Source organism: Empidonax traillii, unplaced genomic scaffold (genome assembly GCF_003031625.1).
Source record: "Empidonax traillii isolate 1590-97213 ecotype Southwest subspecies unplaced genomic scaffold, ASM303162v1 scaffold91:size2966241, whole genome shotgun sequence".
NCBI classification, from domain to species: Eukaryota; Metazoa; Chordata; class Aves; order Passeriformes; family Tyrannidae; genus Empidonax; species Empidonax traillii.
In genome coordinates, this window is record NW_020955284.1 from 2,004,840 (window position 1) to 2,024,013 (window position 19,174).

Sequence of the window (19,174 nt, forward strand, 5' to 3'; positions counted from 1 at the left end):
TTTTTTTTTTTTTTTTTTTTTTTTTTTTTTTTTTTTTTAAATTTTTATAATTTTTTAATTTTTATTATTTTTTTTTATTTTCTTTTTTTTTATGGAGAGGTTGATTGCCAGGCAGGTTTTCCCAAGAATCCACAAGCTCAAGTACTCACGAGCACTTCAGCCCTGTGAAATAATATTTCCTTTACACGGGCTACTACCAAAACAAGTTCTGCACAGTAGGCAAATTTAAAATAACTTTTAATTAACATTTCAGACACAGAAGTCTGATCATGCAAATTCATCTGCGTCTCCTCTCTGCGCCTGATTGTTCCTGATTGAATATGATAAAAATAGACTTTGTATGAGTCAAGTGTAGGCACGGATTTCTTTCACTTCTCCTCCCCTCTGATTATGCATTTTCTTAGATAAAGTGGAAATCCTTCGATGGTTATTAACAGTATCATAGGTCAGACTGGAAAGGGCATCCTGCCTTAGAGGAGTTAAAGATTTCACTGGAATTAAAGGCATTCCTTCTGTAAGCAAAAAAGATGCTTCAACCTCACATAAAACCTCACCTGAGACTATCCAGCATTGTTCTCTCTCAGTTGACTTTTAATCTCTGAAACACCAACACTAATTTCATTGCACCCCCTGTATCTGAGGTGAGCATCTGGCCAGAGGCTACGGATCTATATTAATACGGAAAAAACCTGACTCCCTCGCACACAGGAGATAAATATTTGAAGGGAGGCTGAGGAATTTCCACGTAATTAAGACATGTCAGAGGACATGACCCTGTTATGAGTACAAGGGACTCTGGATAAGGGAGGGCACACTGATACCTTTATCTTGTAACAATAATGAAGCCAGTTTCCCAGTAAAACCTCCTGCAAAGCCTTTGTAACACAGTCCAGTTAAAATGTCAATATTTGACGCCAGCTGATGATTTGCCAGATATAAAACCCAAAAATAAATGAGCACAGCTACCACTCTCTAAAAGCCATGGAAAACTTGGGCATGGAATATGCGGAGCTGGTATTACCTCTGCTCTCTGGCAGAGGGAAGAACTGTCTCTCTCTGTTTATTTTTCCAAGCAACAATGTCACATGAAGAACACAACACAACGAGCAGACTGAAGTCCCTTAGCTGGCCAGAAGAGCATTCCCTGGGTCACAGTTCTGCACTAAATCACTGATATTGCTCCAAACAGCTACCTGTGATGTTTAGGGCATTTGAGGGGATGTTTCACTCTTCTGGTGTCTCTAATGAGCCACTTCCCCACTGTTGGCTGCTCTCTGATGCTTCTCAGCTCAGGCAGGTAGCACTGCAGATCAAGAAAACACTAATCATCACAAAAAAACAGAGCTGGAAAGGACTAGAGAGGCACCTCACCCTTGCTGTGCACCAGTGCCTCACAGCTTGATGCAGAAAGTCCTGGTCACGACTATGTGGCTGGCCATGACTCCTGCTGATGGAGACTGGACTTGGAGTTGACAGCAGACCTGAGCTCAAAATTGTTTAATCCAGAGACTGATTTCCTCCCTCCCATATAATTTCAGAATCCTTTGTATGGGAAAGTGGACCTGCTTCTTCTCCTGCTGTTGTACAGGATCTTCCCTGGCCTTTCAGGTGATGGACCAAAGGGTGTGAAACCCACAGCGATCCATTTTCACAGAGGCACCCAAGCATTCTGGAGTTTTACTGGAGTGTCTTCATTCTGTACCTTTAAGGATCTTCCACGTGATTTTATTGCTCTTTTTCCCCTCCTCACCTAGCACTACATTTTGATGACAGCCCATTTGGTATTTTGGATGTCTGCAGGTCACCCACTCCGGTAGACATGTGATTTTGGCATATCTGTGCCTGTCTGAACTTCCACATGGTCCCTACACTCAGCCTCTCCCCCCTGCACTGTGTGCTCCACTACAGACGTGACCTGACTTTCTCGGCCATCTCAGTGGCTGTTTTCTTCTCTCAAATCCTGTTGTTAAATTTTACACAGCAACATTAATTCCTGCTGCTGAATACATGAGCTGTGACACCAGCATGGTGCAGTGTCCTCCTGAGCTACATTCCTATCCAGAAACGATTAAGTCTAAAACCACCCTGGCTGAATGACAGGTAATTTAGGAGCGCTATAGGGTGGGCCTTTGTATCTGTCTGGGATGAATGTAGTTCCTGAGTTCCTCTCATCTGGCAGCTTTCCAAGAGCAAGCCACACTTCGAGTTATTCAGCCTATTTTGTTTTTACAACAGTATACAATACAATACAAGTATTTAAAATAAAAATATACGGTATCCCTCCAAACAGTCCACAGACTTAAAAGAGACCATGGGCTTCCTTAGCCTCTGAGGAGCTGTAGATTTCCTGGAAAGCCATTTTTGCTACTTTTTTAGAAGTGTTAAAATGCAGATCAGACTATTTGAGGACAGCAAGGAGATTCAGCTCAGGTTTATAGAGACTGATGAGCCTGACACTGTTCTCTCTGCCAGTACGGGAAAAACCACATTATACTTTCCTACTTACACAGAATTCATCCTGGCTTTACCCAGGAGTACATCAAAGATATTTGTTTCCATAGAATCAGAAAGTATTATCGTAAAACACCCTTGGTTTTCAAATCTTCATAAAGAAGTCCCATGTGCCACCGTGTAAAGCCCTTTGGCCCTTGCAAAACTCTTTCTTCGGTGATTGAAATTAGAGAAATAATGGTACACATCAACTCTGCTTAGAGCAAGAGCAGCATTTTCTAATCCATTTACCACAATTCTATGGGTAATTCTCTTGATGGTTTTTATTCCTTCTAGGTTTAACACGTACCGAGACATTAAATACTCAGAACTCACCTGAAAGCAAATTTCCATTATCCCACCTTCCAGCAGATTCAGCTTTGGAAAGTGTTTTGGAAAGCCATTAAAATATACCACATCTGGAGGGATGCTGCTCTCCAGAGGGCACTGAGGGCTCATACAACTAACCCTGACACAGCTCATGCCCCACTCCCAAAACCCCACCTTCTAACTCGCATCTGGAGATAAAGGACCAGGCAACCTGGGTCACCTGGACAACCTGTGCTGAAGTGACATGGCCACTAGATGTCATTCCTTTTTCACTCAAATGGAGGGTAAAGAAGCATTTACCTGGCAGAATAAGGCTGTGCCCCCCCTCCCCTCCTGCTGTGGTGCAAGGTCCCATGGCCCCATAGACACAAACTTCTCTAAGACTGGCAGCTTTCCAGAGAGAACAACCCTGTCCTGGAAGGAAAAAGGACCACACAGCCCACAACCTGGGTCAGATCTTTATGACTCTTCCTAAGTCTGTGTATCATCCTGAAGGGAGATATTGAATCACAACTTTACAGCACAAAGCATGGTGTATCCAGGATGGATAGGAAGAACAAGTGTGCTGTTACACTCACACTGTCCCCGCTGGAGCAGCAGCACAGCCTGCAGATTGATGCCCAGACCTGAAACCGTGCTGGGTGACCATATTACTGTGACTCAGTAGGAATTCAGTGCCTTACTTCTTCTGAGAATCCACGTCCAAGTCACTCGGTAAGAAAATGCTGGCACTTTGGGAGCTGAGCAGCCTGGTCCTGATGGCAATGGGAGGACCCAGACTCCATAGCTGGCATGGAACTAATCTGGGTCCACAAGGGCATAAAGTGGGCTCTCCATGACCTCCTTGAGCTCTGCTACATATTTGCAGCTTGTAAGGGTATAACTCAGGGGAAAATTTGGTACTACATTAATAAATATTTAGAGATGCTTTAAGATGGAATGAAAATTCAGAATAATATAAATAATAAAAACGTCCCTCAAAGGATGTTCAGTGGCTTGAGCACAATGCAGTTAGACTTTCTGTATTTGTAAAGATTTGGTGCTCATTTAAGATACATCATTTAGTGTTCCTTGTTGACCCTCATATGAATACAGATGGGGGATGCACAAGGATTTCTCATTTTATTAGCACAGACCTCTGCACTGCACTGTGATTTCTAAAATTACTATGCACATTTCAGATGTTCTACATCTATGGATTATTAAGGCTGGAACGAACCAGACCACATCATTTCACCTTCCAGTTCTTCATTTTTACAGCAAACAGTACTGAAAAATTGTCATTTGCATCTCTTTACTTTTTTCTCCTTGCCTCCCAGTAATATCTTGGAGCACATGAGAACAGAATAGAGAAAGAGTGTGCTAATATAAGAAAAATCTTTAACTGATTAAGACCAGATGTACTGAAGAATGTCTACACGTTTACTGCCAGCACACACAAATACATCTGTTAGAGCTATCAGGGAAACACAAATTTTACCAGCTACCTGTTACCACTCAGAGCATTTGCTGCCTCCTTGAAATCATACCCCAGCTGTAAACCCCAAATATCTTGTACTGCTCGGGTTCTCACTCATAAGTACTAATAACTCTGATACATCTACAGCCAATTGCTGTGAAACAACTGCATCCTCTTTGGTGCAATCAGACATGGTCTGTTTGCCACGTTATTTCAGCTCCTTTAGCACCTCGGAGAAATCGGTCACCAAAGAGTTTTGCTGCTTCACGAATCAATCCTCTTTTCCTTTTCCCTTTTCTCCTCCTCTTTCCCCCACCAAAAGTCTTTGTTCCACTGTTATCCATCAAAGTTCCTTCTATCTGCCCAAACCAGCTCAGAGAGAGACAGTGGATATCAACATCCATGAGTTACGAACACGCTGTGTGTCCCGTGCTGACGGATTGATACTTACAGTGCTGGTGGTGAATTCAGGGGGGTTGTCATTCACATCTGTCACCGTAATGATCGCTGTTGCCGTGTTTGAGAGACCATAGTTAAGATTTCCTTCCATATCTGTGGCTTGAACAATGACTATATACTGCTGAACTTTCTGGAGAAAAAAAAAAAGAAAAAAAAAGAAAGATGAGAAACAAAAAAGGCATCCTGTAAAATGCCTTAGTTTATTTTCCATATACAAGTGTGATCTTTAAGCAGACTCTTCAAAGAGTTAATTGGATTAAAAATGTTGGTAAAAAAAAAGGCAGATAAAATTTTCTATCACGTTAGAAAGGACTTTTGCATATATTGGTGGACACCACCTGCTTTATGGGAAAATAAAAATCTTATGGGCAAAATTCCTTGCTTGAAACTGATGCATTTATTAATTTTTAAGCGTTTCAGCAACATTAGTCTCTTTCTTCTGAAAACCAGTCAAAGTTTTGTGCACGTGTTCTCATTGAAAACATTGCTCAGGATATCATACCCCCAAAATTGACATCAACATTGCCTGGTTGCCTTTCAGCTTGTTTTGCTCACACAGTTTGGTGCCCACAAAGCATTTTGATGCTTAAAATGCTCTCCGTGTTTCAATCTTTAACACAATCTCAGTAAATAAGGAGAAATTGAGTCCAGTATGGAAGAAAAAATAATTCAGTGCAACAAACAGAAGTTCAGTGGAACTTATTTAAATTCCTGAACACCTCCCACAACACAGCTCTCAAAGAAAAAAGCTTCACAGAGCCAGCCATAAAAATCACACAGTGAAGTTCTAAAAGATGCTGCACGTCAATGCAACTGGAAAAATAAACCTGAATAAAACAGGAGAGGCCATCTGATCTTGCATGTGGATATGTCTCCCTGGGATGTCTCTTTACTTGGGAATATCTGTCTGCACTGAGAAAAGTCTCCTAATCCGTAAAACTGTCCTTAACAATAAATTTTCATCTGGATCTGTGGAATTTACTGTTGATCTCAATGCGTGTCTTGCTCACAGAGCACTTCATAGGCAGACAGGAAAGCAAAGCTCTTCTCCTGAAATACGGTCAAAGGGATGCACCGCGAAACCGGGAGAGATCCAGCTAAAAACAAAAGGTGTGTAAACCAAGAGGAGGCAAAACTTTATGCAGGAAAAGCTTTTTGTAAAGGGGAGGGACTTTGATGCAAGGAGAGACCAGCCACATGCTGGACTGCTCCTGCTCTCAGAGCACAGCTTGGGTACTCGGGGCTGCTCCCTCCAGGTGCCGACGCTGCAGGCGTGTGGAAAATGTCAAATGTCCTCTGAAATTTCAAAGGGCAAGAATTAGGTCAATTAGGTCTCTCTCTTCCCATACATACATTCTCAAAGTGCTGTAATTGGCTCAATTCTTTAATTCTTCTGAGTCACCAGAATAAGAGATCTGAATTTCAGCTTTATCTTGATTTCAGGACTTTTAATTGACCTGCTAAATTGACAAGGCATCACACTCAGGGATCCATCAGCACCTTGCAACTGGAATATATTATGGAAATGCACTTTCATTATCTCTTCCTACCTTGTATAATAAAACATGAGGGATAAACTATTGTTAGCCCTTGTTTTGCCTCATGCAAGAAGGTGCTGTTCATTACTCCATTTGTAAAGCACCAGGTAAGGCTGAAATGTCCTTATTAGTGAATGTAATTTCTATTTCATATTTAGCTTTTCCTTCCTTATTCTCCCTTATAGACAACTTGGGAGGCTGACTGAAGTATTCCCTAACAGGCCAAATACTTGTGAGCCAAATTAGGTTTAAACCATGTAAGGGGGCAAGATATTAAAAAAAAAATAGCAGCAATCAGATTCCACATAAATTAGAAAAACAGGCTAGAGAGGCCCACATGAGAGACTCATTTCAACAGTGCATTTAAATGGAAAAGCCACTTCTAATGTTCCTGGCTGCAGTGGGAGAGACCCATAACCCACACTGCTTCTGACCTGACAGGGTGGCCGTCACAGATTCTTGTCAAAGCCTCAGTGCTTTGGCAGCAACTGCAGGGAAAAAAAGTCCCTTCTTTTCCATCAGCTGAGAGTGTGACGGAACAGCTCCCATCAGCAAGTGCTTCTTACCCTGGTCTTTCACCATTTTTCTGTGTGTTTGCAGAGTGACTTCTTCCCATCTCCCAGGTCCTGCTCCCATATGTGCCCACCACTGAGCCCCCAGCGATGGCATGGCAAAGGCAGCTCTGCCTGTGTCAAAAGCACTTCTAAAACCTGTGAAAACTTCAATCTGAACTCTGAGGATAAACCACAGACCTTGGCTAAGGTCATGCTCCGTCTGCACTTACTCATCCCAGGACCAGCCTGCACAACTCCCAGCCCCTTCAGGTCCTTTCAGCTGCTCAACCACCGCTTCCCTTGGAAAATGAATCCTCTTAAGAGACGGCAAGGAAGTATAAAGTCTCATTTAAGAGTTTGGTTTACTTCTCCATTTTACTGCTTATTAAATTACACACACTGATGACATGTGCGTGTGTGTACTCACAGACCTCAGGTTTACAGCAGAGTTGCTTCATTTAACAAAATGCCATTCACTGAGCTCTGTAGCACAGTGTTAATAAAAACCCCCACATAAATCCAGAACACTGAATTAAAGAAGTTTAAAAGCCAGATGATATCAATCAGATCATACAACAGCAAGAAAAAAAAAAAAAAAAGGAAAATGACAGGAATTTAGTAATGTGCAAATGTCCCGGTCACAAAGAGCTGGTGCAGAAGGATGGGAAGAGGGGAAGGATGGTAAAGGAGCACAGCACTTGTGCAGCAAGTGCAGGGAGCCCAAGCCTGGCGAGAAAACGTGAGGATCTCAAATGGATGGAGTGACCAGACAGGGCAATGATGGGAGTGCTGGAGATGGGTGCTGCATCCCAGGATGCCAGAGGCAGCTGCAGCCATCAGGTAACACACCAGAATTGAGATGATGATGGAATCTTAGAGACATCACCCAAGTTGCACTGATTTCCCTCAGCTGAAGACAGAACTACTGTGCTTAGAGCAAAAGTGGAATCTGACATGGAGAATGGCCTTGATGGGTATGCAAAGTTGTAAAAGACTCAGACATAAGAAACCACAGAAACATTTAGGTTGGAAAACACCTTTAAGATCATTGAGCCCAGCCATAAAGCCAACACTGCCAAGTCCACCAAATGGAAATAGCCTGAGATCTGCCATTCACATCCAGTTCCATCTGAAAGGCTAGAGCACTGTGGGTATATAAGGGTGCTCCTTTCAAGTACCTAGTTTTAGTTTATAACTAATTCAATCTCCAGTGAGATTGGCCCCAGTAGATAACAAATTACTGATTTTTTTGTTTTTCTGTAGCTAATCTTTTTGCTTTTGTGCATTAAGCTGATTTTATTGAACTATTCAATCAATTTCAATTTCAGCATGTCCTTCCAATTTGTCACATCATCTCCAGGGGCATCTTAGTTTGTTGTCCTAATAGTATTATTATTGTTACGACTACTAAAAAAAAAAAAGGCAGTCTCATGCCCCCAAGCACGAGAGACATTTTCTTGATGGCATTTTGATAATACAGAATAATTCTCCTATTCTCTTTCTTTACAAAAATGACATTTTAAACAGCACAGGGCAGAAACTACAGCATAGAGGTAAACCAAAATGGTCCTAACACTTGCTATATGTTTGCTCTGATGGTGATGCTGAGGAACTAAGGAAATGAGCCTCTGCCCCAAGGGGGTCTAGACTAAACCCCCCTGAAGCCTGTAGGAGGTCTTGTGGTCAGTATTTTTAATAAATCTAACAAATCTTCATGCTACAGTAAAGTAAATGTGCTGCTTCTACTTAAGCCAAGGAAAAAAAGACTTCATCTTGATAAGTGCAGAGCTTTCAGTCTGACCTAAAAACTAAGAAGGATTCTTGAAGTAAAAATTATGAAGGAAGGAATAATTAAAGGAACTGTGGCAGATCTAATCTGTCTGCTCTTTTGTCAATCATCTGATACAGTGCCTCAAAGACACATCAGCTCAACTACAGAAGATGGGAATTAGTTGAAGAAACTGGTTAAGCTGGTTAATAGGAAGTTGGTCAAGGGCTTGGCTAAAAAGGTATCAATGCCCTGCACAAGAGGAATGACAGCTTGGAAGAAGGGTAGCCTGACAATTAGGTAACAGAAACAAGATGTGATTTAACAGCACCAAGTACAGGATAATGCAGCAAGGGACCAATAACAAAACTTTTCTGGAAGTTGATTTATGGGACATGGGAAAGGAGAACCATCCCCACGCCCCACCAGCTCCCTGTTGCCGAGCAAGACACAAACGCCATCGGCAAACTCACTGCACGTGGTATCAGCACTGCAGATACGGCACCACCGATTCCTTGTGCCAAGCACTGGGGGCTCATCGGGGTGCTGGGAGCAATCCAGGCCCTTCTATCCACTGCTGAGCAGCCCAGATCCAACCAGGTGCTGGCAGTGAAGAGCCCATCACCGGAGAAGAGCCTTGGCTTGTTTAGTCTAGCAAAATGAAGGCTGATAGCAGATATGATTACTGTCTATAAATACATCAGGGAGGATAAACACTAGGAAGGCAAAGAAGCAATTTAAACTAAAGGACAATGTTTACACAAGAACAAATGGATATAAACTGGCCATGAATAAATTTAGGCTGGAAATTAGTAGGTCCTTCACCACTAAAGGAGTGAGATGCTGGAGCAATCTAATGCAGGGGCTGGGAGGCAAAAACATTCTAAAGAATGTATTAAATTAAGGCTAAAATCCTTTTGGTCTAGGTAGATATTACGACAAATTGAGCTAAAGCAGAAGGCAGATCTCTCAGCATTCTCTGTGTACAAACAACTTTCTGAAAAGAAAAAGAAGAAACCCCCTTTCAGTGCAAATACCACAGAATGTTTGTGTGGAAATGGGTTAAGGCCCAACACTGACTGCTACCACTGAACCAGCCCATTCCATTGGCACATACAAAGGAACAGGTGCCCTAAACAAAATTACAGCTATTGCAAGTGGCTCTTCCCATCAAGACAGAGCCTGGCATGAAAGGCACCGGCTCAAATCCCAGCTGAGTAGAGCATGGTCTTGCTGAGAGAGGTTATAAACAAAAGTAAATCATGTTCAGAGACAGAGTGAAAAAGAACAAAGTATTTTAAAATGATGTCCTAGTAATGAAGGGCTACCTGTGATCCCAATTTTCCAATGCACATGCACAGTGCTTGAGAAATATGGCTATTCCTGGTTTACAAATGCAATTATTATACATCACACACGAGCTGGGTAGCCGTGCATTACGAAGTCCAGAAATGCGGTAATTATGTGATTAAATTAATCTGCATTACAGACAAGGGGTTTGCAAAATTAGGACCCGCATTTTCAAAGCTCTGTACAAATATTGTCCAATTAATTACCACTTCCTGAGAAATGTACGACTAGCTAATTTTAGCATCACGTCTGGTAAAGCAAATAAGGTTACCAGGATGTAGGATGTATTAGTAGGAATCTACTGGTGAAGGAGACAGAAAATCTAAATCCTATTTCCTCCCATGGCTATCCTCACATCTTCTTCTTATCTATGCGTTTTGTCATGTCCCCTTAATTGTGCAATACTGATGAGAAGAACACGAGATGTTCTTCTGGTTTGTTTTCGAAATAATTTCTTTGCATGGTAGTGAAGTCTTGATGTTCACTTTTTTGGGCACCAGACAGTTGATGGTGAACACACCATTAATAAATACTGCACCAGAGCCAGGAAAGCCAATTTAAAAACAAATAAACAAACTCCCCCAAACATTAATTTGACTCCAGCAGAAATATTTTTTCCAAAAAGACTTAACTAGCCACCATTCACACAAAGCCCACAGGCAGACCTTTCAAAGCATTTATCCCTTAATACTCCCTACTTAGCCACGGTTAATTCCGAACACAGATTCCCAGCAGAAAACCCTGTTCTCAAAGGTCTGGGAAGAAAGCAGCTTGCACAGAACACCCAGAGCACACACCACCTTTCACAGGCCCCCCAGAGGTGGTGGTGAGCGAGCTCCATCCCTGTGCCAGATTTGAGCAGAGTCTTTCATATACCTTGACCTTTTATTCCTTACACATAACACAGCGTCACACCATGTCTGCAGCATCCTTGGCAAACATCAAAACCTGGACCTGTGAATCTTAATGCACAGGCTGTTGCCTGAGCTAAAATGATGCAGTTTTGCTCCATCTCAGCCTTGCTATGCAGGACCAGATACTACCAGAGGTGTTCATGTTTCTGACAAGACAGGTGTAAAACAAGGGAGGGAACCCAATCTTTAAAACTAACTGGGTTACTTAGTGCTGCACAGCCATGGACAGTGAAGCAAACAGCCAGGTTTATTTTCTCCACTTAGCTGGGGCTATATTGGCTTTTCTTCCAGCATGGCATGGTGTTCCCCACCCACAAGCCTCTGGTGTATTGGATTTTGTGAGCTACTTGTGATTGCAGAGCCCCCAAGCAGGGGCAGTGCTGGCCTATCTCTGTCCAGCAAGGCACAGTTTACTCCCCTGGGAACGGCAGGGCGTTCATCAAGCTGCCTCTCTTCCTTAGCAGAGGGGTTGTTGTGAATGCTCTGGCCCCTGACACGCTGGTCAGACCCCCTGTATTCCTCAGCCTGCCTGTCATCCAGCTATCAGTAAATGCCTCCATCTCAGGAAAAGCCTCATCCCACCACCCACAGCTCTCCCTCTCGTGCTCCGTAGCACACTCCTACACACTGAGCTGGGCTTTAAGGAGGAGGCAGGGAGAGGATGACTTCTGGTGCCAACTCCCCACACAACAGAGGATTTCTGCCAGCATCACTGAGCCTGCCTGACTCAAAGAAGGGAAATATTTACCCAGGAGTCATTTTGTTGGCACTGCCAGTGCCTGCTCTAACTCACTGGCCAGAGCACCCACACCTCCAGTCTGGAAAAGCTGTTCCACACACCTTCAGAAACCAGCCTAACACATACCGTGTTTCCTGAGACAAATGAAGGTCCAGAGGCCACAGGCCAATCTCAGTGAAAATCCTTGGTACTGCAGCTACATTGACATCCACCTTTAATGCTTCCTCCTAGCTGCCTGATTACCAATCAGCAATTAAACTTATTAACACTTTCCCTCTCAGCACCTGAGACCTGTTACCAGTCGGATCTCCATCTTACACAACTCATTCTCTCTTAAGCTACTGATCTTTAAGATAGTATATTAATGTGTTACAATTTACACCTCTAACCCATTTGGAACCACTAGACATGCCATCCGGTTTCTGCCAGGGTGGGTGCTGAGTCTCCCACAGAGGTGTCAATGGCACCTGCTCCAGCTTAGCAGCTATTTTCCCTTTTGTGTGGCAGCTTCTGAAAGACAAACAGCTTCAGGTGGTGGGTATAACACTCAGCAACAGCAAGCTGAGCTTTCCCATGAAAGCACGAGGAAGTGTTTTAAAAGTTACCTGAAAGAAAGTGAATGTGATCCTTTTATCACACAGAGGTTATAACATCAAAGAACGCTGGAAAGCCTTTCAGGAGTCTACTCTTTTTGGCCTTTTAGTAGCGTGAGACCAAACAGTTCAGTGACTGTTGCCCCTGGCTTCCTTTCTTGTGTTATTCAGACAGTGAGAGTGGTGAAGTGGAAACCTTTCCAAAGGACGCGCTTGGTACAGAGTAGACCCCAGCAGGCATCCCGAAAGCCTTCCAGCATCCTGGCCACATCTCCCTGGAGCCTCCTGAACAGAAGATATGTGAACCAAACAGAATTGCTCATCCACCTCATCTCATGGTGAGAGCCAGGACGTTGCTGAACAGCCAGATCCAGGAGCAGGGGCTACTGACTGAGCATCTCAGCTCAGAGAGCGATCTGCCAGTTGTCAGGGATACACAGGGAAGCTCAGAAATAGAAATTCCAAGCACTAAAAAGCCCCGAAACAAAACCAACACAACAGCAGACAAATAACTGAAAATGGTAGCACAGACTAGGGATCCTGATGGATCATGGTAATGATTTTCTTAATAATGCCTGGTGCCAGCAATACTGTGCATAGGGAGGGCTGTATTCAACAGGATCAGAGTTGCTGCAACCACATTCATCTAAGATACATATGTGTATATATATATATATTTTTTTTAGTTTTACCCCTGAGGAATTAGACACTGAGCCTGGTCTATCAATGTCTTGAAAAAAACACCCAAGCTGAAACCCCACTGTGGTGGAATATTAGTGCAGCAGCTTCTGCCTGAAGAAAGGGACCTATAAGAAAATACATCCACCAAAACAGCCAAGCGACCTAAACACACCTTGCAGAGGTTTTGCCGGGCTCTGACCCCAGCTGGGCACCTCTGATGGCAACAGCATGTTTTGAAGTGGGTTGTGTGCAAGGTTAATAGCAGGGTAGAGTCTGTTATTAATCTGATACTTGTTCTAGATTTCAAGTCACAGAGTGTGGGCATCAGAGGTCACAATAGTTTTTATCTGATATTTGAGCACAGGCATTTGTCAAAACTTGAATGTATTTACTTAAAAAAACTTTTAAACCCAAGGAATGTTTTTCATATCTGAAACAGTGCTTTGAAATTGTCCTCATTCTTTAAAGCTCATCCAGAATGTAAGCAGTACCTCTACGTTTAAGACTGTGACAGCATTTTCTGGTTTGGGGAAATTTTATAACATGAACATAACATTTGTTGGGATTTTTTGGGTTTTTTTTTTTTTTTTTTTAGACTGAGTCTTGGCAAATAAGACACCAAGCCTGGAGCAAACAGAAAATAAGGACTGGGCTGTTTTGAGAAGATAAGTGAGAAAAGAACACCACCACCAAAAAGAGACCAGCATTCTGTAGCATTTCTTTTCTAGTCCTGAAATGCTTTATATACCAATGTACCACTTCAGGACTAGATAGATTTCCCCACCTCAAGAAGCCCCATAAAGGCACCTGAGTTGGGCACAGCATTACTGAAGCTATTGAGGTGCTATGAGCTGACTTCAAAATTATTCTCAGAAATTCTGCTGTAACAGCATCTCTGTGCTGGGATAGAATTAACCTTCCTGTTCAGAAAGACTGTCAGTTAATGAGCTTCTCATGTGGTTCTCTCATTTAATGCCAACATTAGAATGACAGAATCATTAGAAATTGGTTACATCTCTCTCTTCAGTGATCCAAACTACAGATCAAACACAAGTCCACAAGGAAGATGAAGAGAAATGAGGAAAATTAATTCCATGCTTCTGCCAGTCATGCAAGGGAGTGGCAGTGAGCTGGTATGAGCTACAGATAAATTTCATTAAAAAGAAGAGATATGATGAGTGTCTTGGATAATGTATTTTGATTCTGACTGCAGCCACCGTGCCAATACAGAGGAGGGTTGTGATTAAGGCTGCAGGTTGCAACTTGGAAGACCTGGAATTTTTCAACATTTTCCCAAACTCTCCACAAGTGACCTTTAATAGCTCATTTAATTTTTCCGTGCCTCAAAGAAATTGAAAATAACACTTCAAAATTAAACTGAAACTCTTTCTTGTGTCACAGTGATATCATGAGAATAAAAATCCACTCATTGGCTGAAGCACTCAGGTACTGGGATGAGGAGGTCTGTAGAACATCTCCAGCACCCTTCCCTCTGCACAGGGAACTGGCACAGAGCTGGGATCCACCTGCTTCCCATAAAAACAAGAACCAACTCCAAATCTGCTTTCAACTCCCGTCAATATTTTGCAGCGTTTGTGCCCCAGAGACGCCAGGTCATCTCACAAAGAGCCCTTAAAAGGAGACCCGAGGAATAAGCCTCCTAACTCTTGGCTGAGGCAATTTTTGTAAAACCATGAAATTACATTTGGCTTTTCTTGGGCAGGGAGAGACGAGCAATAGTTCAATGTCTGGGTGGTCACACAGCTGCAGAGAGGTGCCCTTTGGTAAATATGCCAGCATTAAATTGATGCTGCTTCCAGATTGTGTTTGCCACTTACTGACAAAAGGAGTGAGTGCTGCGACAGAAAAAGTCCAAACTCTCAAGGCAGACTGCAGAGAAGGGAAAGTAAACAACAATCTCAGAAACCTTTTTTTTTTTCCTTTCCTAATAAAAAACAACCTTCTTTGGACTTGTGCAAACCAAACTCTTCCTACAGCGTGTAACTTCTAGGTGATTACCCAAAGGCCAGGCTTTAGGATAAAAAAAATATCCTAGTTATGTCCACTGCACTCTTATAATCCACAAAAACCTTTGCTGTCAAATGCTGCCAGAGCAATTTAATAAACAGGGAGAATGCCTTAATGTATTCTGAAACCTGAAAACCACCCATCATTAGCCCCACATGCTGTTTTCCTACTTTTCCTGCTTTAAGCCATTTAGCTGTTACAGCTGTTTTTCTTGTAAGCCTGACTTCTGTTTTTATCAGCCTGATTTGTTTTCTGGTATATCACGCTTGATTAGAAAGAGGAAGAAAAACCTTTCACAATTCAGGTAAAACTGCCTTCTCAAGCTCTGTCAGGCTGGAAGCTTGAAAAAGATCATCAGGAAGATCAGTGTAGGTGAATAAATATTCATAATATTGCTCATTATTTATACTTGGTCTGATTTTTGCAGAAAGGCTTGAAATGCTACACTCACTGCTATAGTCAGATCTTTTTATTCTGAGGAAGATGAGGGTTTTAAAAAACTATCAATGCAGCAATTAAAAAAATAAAATCAATGTAAAATATTCAAACCATTTCACCTAATCCTGTATGTATACATGAGGTATGTACAATACAAGGATCCTGAATTTTAAAATTACTGGCAGTCAGGAGCACAACACAAGTCTCAGGAAATCTGTACTGTATTGACTCCTTATAGTCTGGATAAAATAACTTCATGTGCTGTCATTTGTTATTCTTTGGTGAGAATTGTTTTAAGAAAATAAGCTTGGCCAAGTCCCTGCTAGGTGCACATCATATGTGCCTTCACTGTTATGAATTGAAGGGAACATCCAAACAGTGAAGGAACAGGTTATAGCCGGAAAAGCAGCTGATTTAATTAAATTTGGCAGAATGAAAGGTTAGTGGAAAACAGTCAAATAACGGAGAAGAGATTAATGTGAGATGCTCCCTATTGTATTTCGCTTAAGAGCTGTGTTACCCAGTATGGGCAGGGTCATGTTGCGTCAATTTGCTGAGAGAGAATGTGATTGACAACTACTGGAAAAGAAATTTGGTTTGGTTGTGAAGTCAGAAATAATAACGGGGGCTTTTGTCCAAACCAGCTCTGCCTGCAAATAGCTTTGTTTCCCCAGCTTGGAAGGGGGCAATGCTCAATGCCCCAGTCAAAATCAACTGCCCAGGCTGAGTCAGCGCAGACTCAGCTGGAACTCCCTCCCATCTAAAAGCCATCGTGGGTACCACGCCTTGTACCACGCTGATGCTGGTCTGCTGGACCAGTGCCAGGGACTGAGCAACATGGGACATGCAGCAAGAAGTCCTCCCTGCCTCTTCCATCACCCTCCTCTGCAAACTCAGAGTCACGAAGTTTGCCAGCTCTTGAGTTGCTTTGTAGGGCACTGACCCAGCCCTGCTCTGTCTGCCCTATGGATGGTAACCTGAGTTAATCTGCAAGACCTTCTAATTACAGGAAAGTCAATTTTTAGGAGCAAACAGGGGCAAAGGAAAAGATCTTTGAAAGATCTTCAAAGCAGTGAGAAAATTAACTAAAAGCTCATCCTGGGAGGGAAATGTTTTGAGCTGGGTGGAGACCCATGACATGAAACAAAGACACTTGAACATGAGCAAGATTTGATCTTTTCCATTTTCTATACATCAATAATGCCAAAGATGTAACATACAGGAAATAAACCATGCAGTTGATTCAGTACTTGATTGTTGTGCTACATCTTGGTGTAGAAGAAGGGCTACAATTCAGACTGAATCTGATGGAGAAAGCACTTAAGTCCAGAGCAAAATATGGTAATAAAGTTCGTGATAACTTACCAAGTGCTACACAGCTACAATCATCTCGATGGTACAAATCACTCACTGAACAAGATCTAGGATTAATGGAGGATAAAATGCTACACTTTTAAGAATGAGGCATCTCAGCTGTTTTTTACAAGCTAATGAATGTAATGTTTATATCTAGCTGTATTAGAAAGAGAAAGATTTTTTATTAAACATTTTATTAATGGATTTGAGTGAAGTCACAAATGGGCAATTATGTGTACTCTTACAAAAGAAAGGCCATCAAAATGAAAAAATATTTGCAGAGAGAGCAATCTTAATAGTGCAGAGCTTCCTGTGGAGCTTCCTGATGGTTGTCAGCACTCACTACTCTCTGGGGTACAGCATTTGGGGAGCAAGAAACAGAGCAATGCCAGAAAAATATTGACTGCTATATAGAGCAGTCACGGTCCTGCTGCGATAGGAAGTGGCTGCAGGGCTTTTGGGCAAACCTAGTTTTGGTGATGTTGCATCCTTTGGGTTCAGTTGTACCCAAAGAGTCAGCAGAGAAACAGCATGATGGGCTCTGAGCCCCAACCTCTGGTGGCTCTCAGGCTTTGCAGGTGCCTTTCGAGGGTGCGACGGCAGCTCCAGCAGAGCTTCACTGCCCTCCAGAGTGCCTGCTCTCTGCTTTGGAGAGTGCAGACCTGTACAACTCAATATACTGCCTGCTCAGAGGGTTTCAGACAAGAGATAAAACTGGGGAAATGAGGAACAGGAACAAATGACTTCATGATAAACTGAAGAACTGCTGATAAATGAAATGACTGAGACGCCGGGCTGGCAGAGTGCCACTGTGAGAGCTCGCTGTGATGAGCAGGGACGTTTTCCTTCCTATACTGGGCCTGTCAGCCTTAATCAGATCTCTGTTAGCAGAGTCTCTGTATGTCCAGGTGAGATTCCAAAGAGAGCAGTCACTATAACCCAGAGACAAAGTGCTCCATGTCAGCAGCAGGAGAAGGTTCAGTCAGAGCAGTTTTCCAGGAAGTGCTCCAGAAGAAGCACATTGGTGTACAGAGTGTGAAACTAAACGCTGTGTTTATTAATTTGCAAGAGGAGGGAGTAGAACAAGAAGGATTTTTAATAATCCTAAACCATCCCAGCTGTACAGGGAGACCTTTGGGCACTTTCTGGTGACCATGTGTGACAAGAGGATGGAGCAGCAGCCATAAGCCATTGCAATAATTGAAGGCAAAATTTAGTTTTCTCAGATCAGGGCCTTAATCAAGAAGTATGTAATTTCTATGCTTTTTGTCATCTAAGGGGCGTGCAGGATCTTTGCAAGTGTCAAAGGTTACCAGAAGCAGGTTCCACTGTAGCAGGGGAAATTTTATAAAGGAGTCGGCGCCATAGAGACCCCTTGACAACCTCCTGAGTTCCTGTAATACAGAATTAACTTCACATTGCCACAAGGTATGAAAGAAGAACTTGCCAACCGCCTTTATGTGATAAAATACAATTCTTGCAGTTACAAAATTGGAGGAATATAGCAGCTTCTTGGCTATTAGTTGCAAGAGGAAATTTCAGCACTTCAGTTCTCTCCAGTTCTGGCTACATTTCCTCTTAAAAAACATTTACGTATGGGAGTGCTGAATTTCATACAAGAAGCAAAATGACCCTGAATTTAGCAGGCTACATTATCAAATACTCAAAAGTAACAGACTGAAACGAAAAATTGCAAAGCATAATTCTGCCAAGATAATTAATCCTTGTTAACCCATGACCTGATCATATATGATCCTGCTCTGACGAGCTTACTGAAATGCTATAAATAATTCCAGCATATTCTATTTTCTTTGTAGGCATAAATATTGACAAATTCATACTCATTAAACTTCCTCGAGCTGGGAATTATCCATGTTTCTCAAATGAGGAACATGCAGAGGAATTAAGACTCTTTTTTTCAGAGGCATTCATCAGTTTGGGGAGTCCAGTTGGAGATGCTGAATGCTGTTTTAAGCCTTATTTATGTGCATAAGTAGAACTGTATTGATCAAATCCACCCCCCCATTACTTCCTTTACCTCCACCCTCAGCTGAGACCTGTTTCTATGTGCAAGAAAGTCCTTTTGCTGAGTTGCACCAGTTTCCTGAGCAGAATTACTGCAAAAAAGAAGCTTTTTGCCTCTCTAACCAGGCTGACAAGTTTTGGGCAGCAATTCATCCATTTTAGACTCTAGCCCAGCAAAACCTAACTTCAGACTAAGGATATGGGTGCATAAAAAAAATTACTCTGAGACAAGCTGGGGTATGGATTTACAGTGCCTTAGTCACCCCTCAGGATCTGCTTCATGCTACCTGCAGTAAGCCTGGGATATCTTATTCCACTTTCAGGCTACCATGTTATTTTTTGTTGCAAAAGATATCTTTATTCTGGTATTGATACTTTCTGACAATTACAAAGGAAAGAGGACATTGTGGGATAAAGAACTCCCTCAAACCTAACTATTTCTGCTTTAGCTG

The 19,174-nt window shown here is 42.4% G+C and overlaps 1 protein-coding gene across 1 annotated transcript in view; it reads right to left on the minus strand.

Moving 5' to 3' along the window:
- The window catches only part of CDH4 (cadherin 4), a 421,930-nt gene that overhangs the window by 40,163 nt on the left and 362,593 nt on the right, over positions 1-19,174 (minus strand). Inside the window, exon 8 of the mRNA XM_027881637.1 lies at positions 4,731-4,868. Coding sequence (XP_027737438.1) covers positions 4,731-4,868 — 138 coding nt within the window. The remainder of the gene's footprint in view (positions 1-4,730; positions 4,869-19,174) is intronic.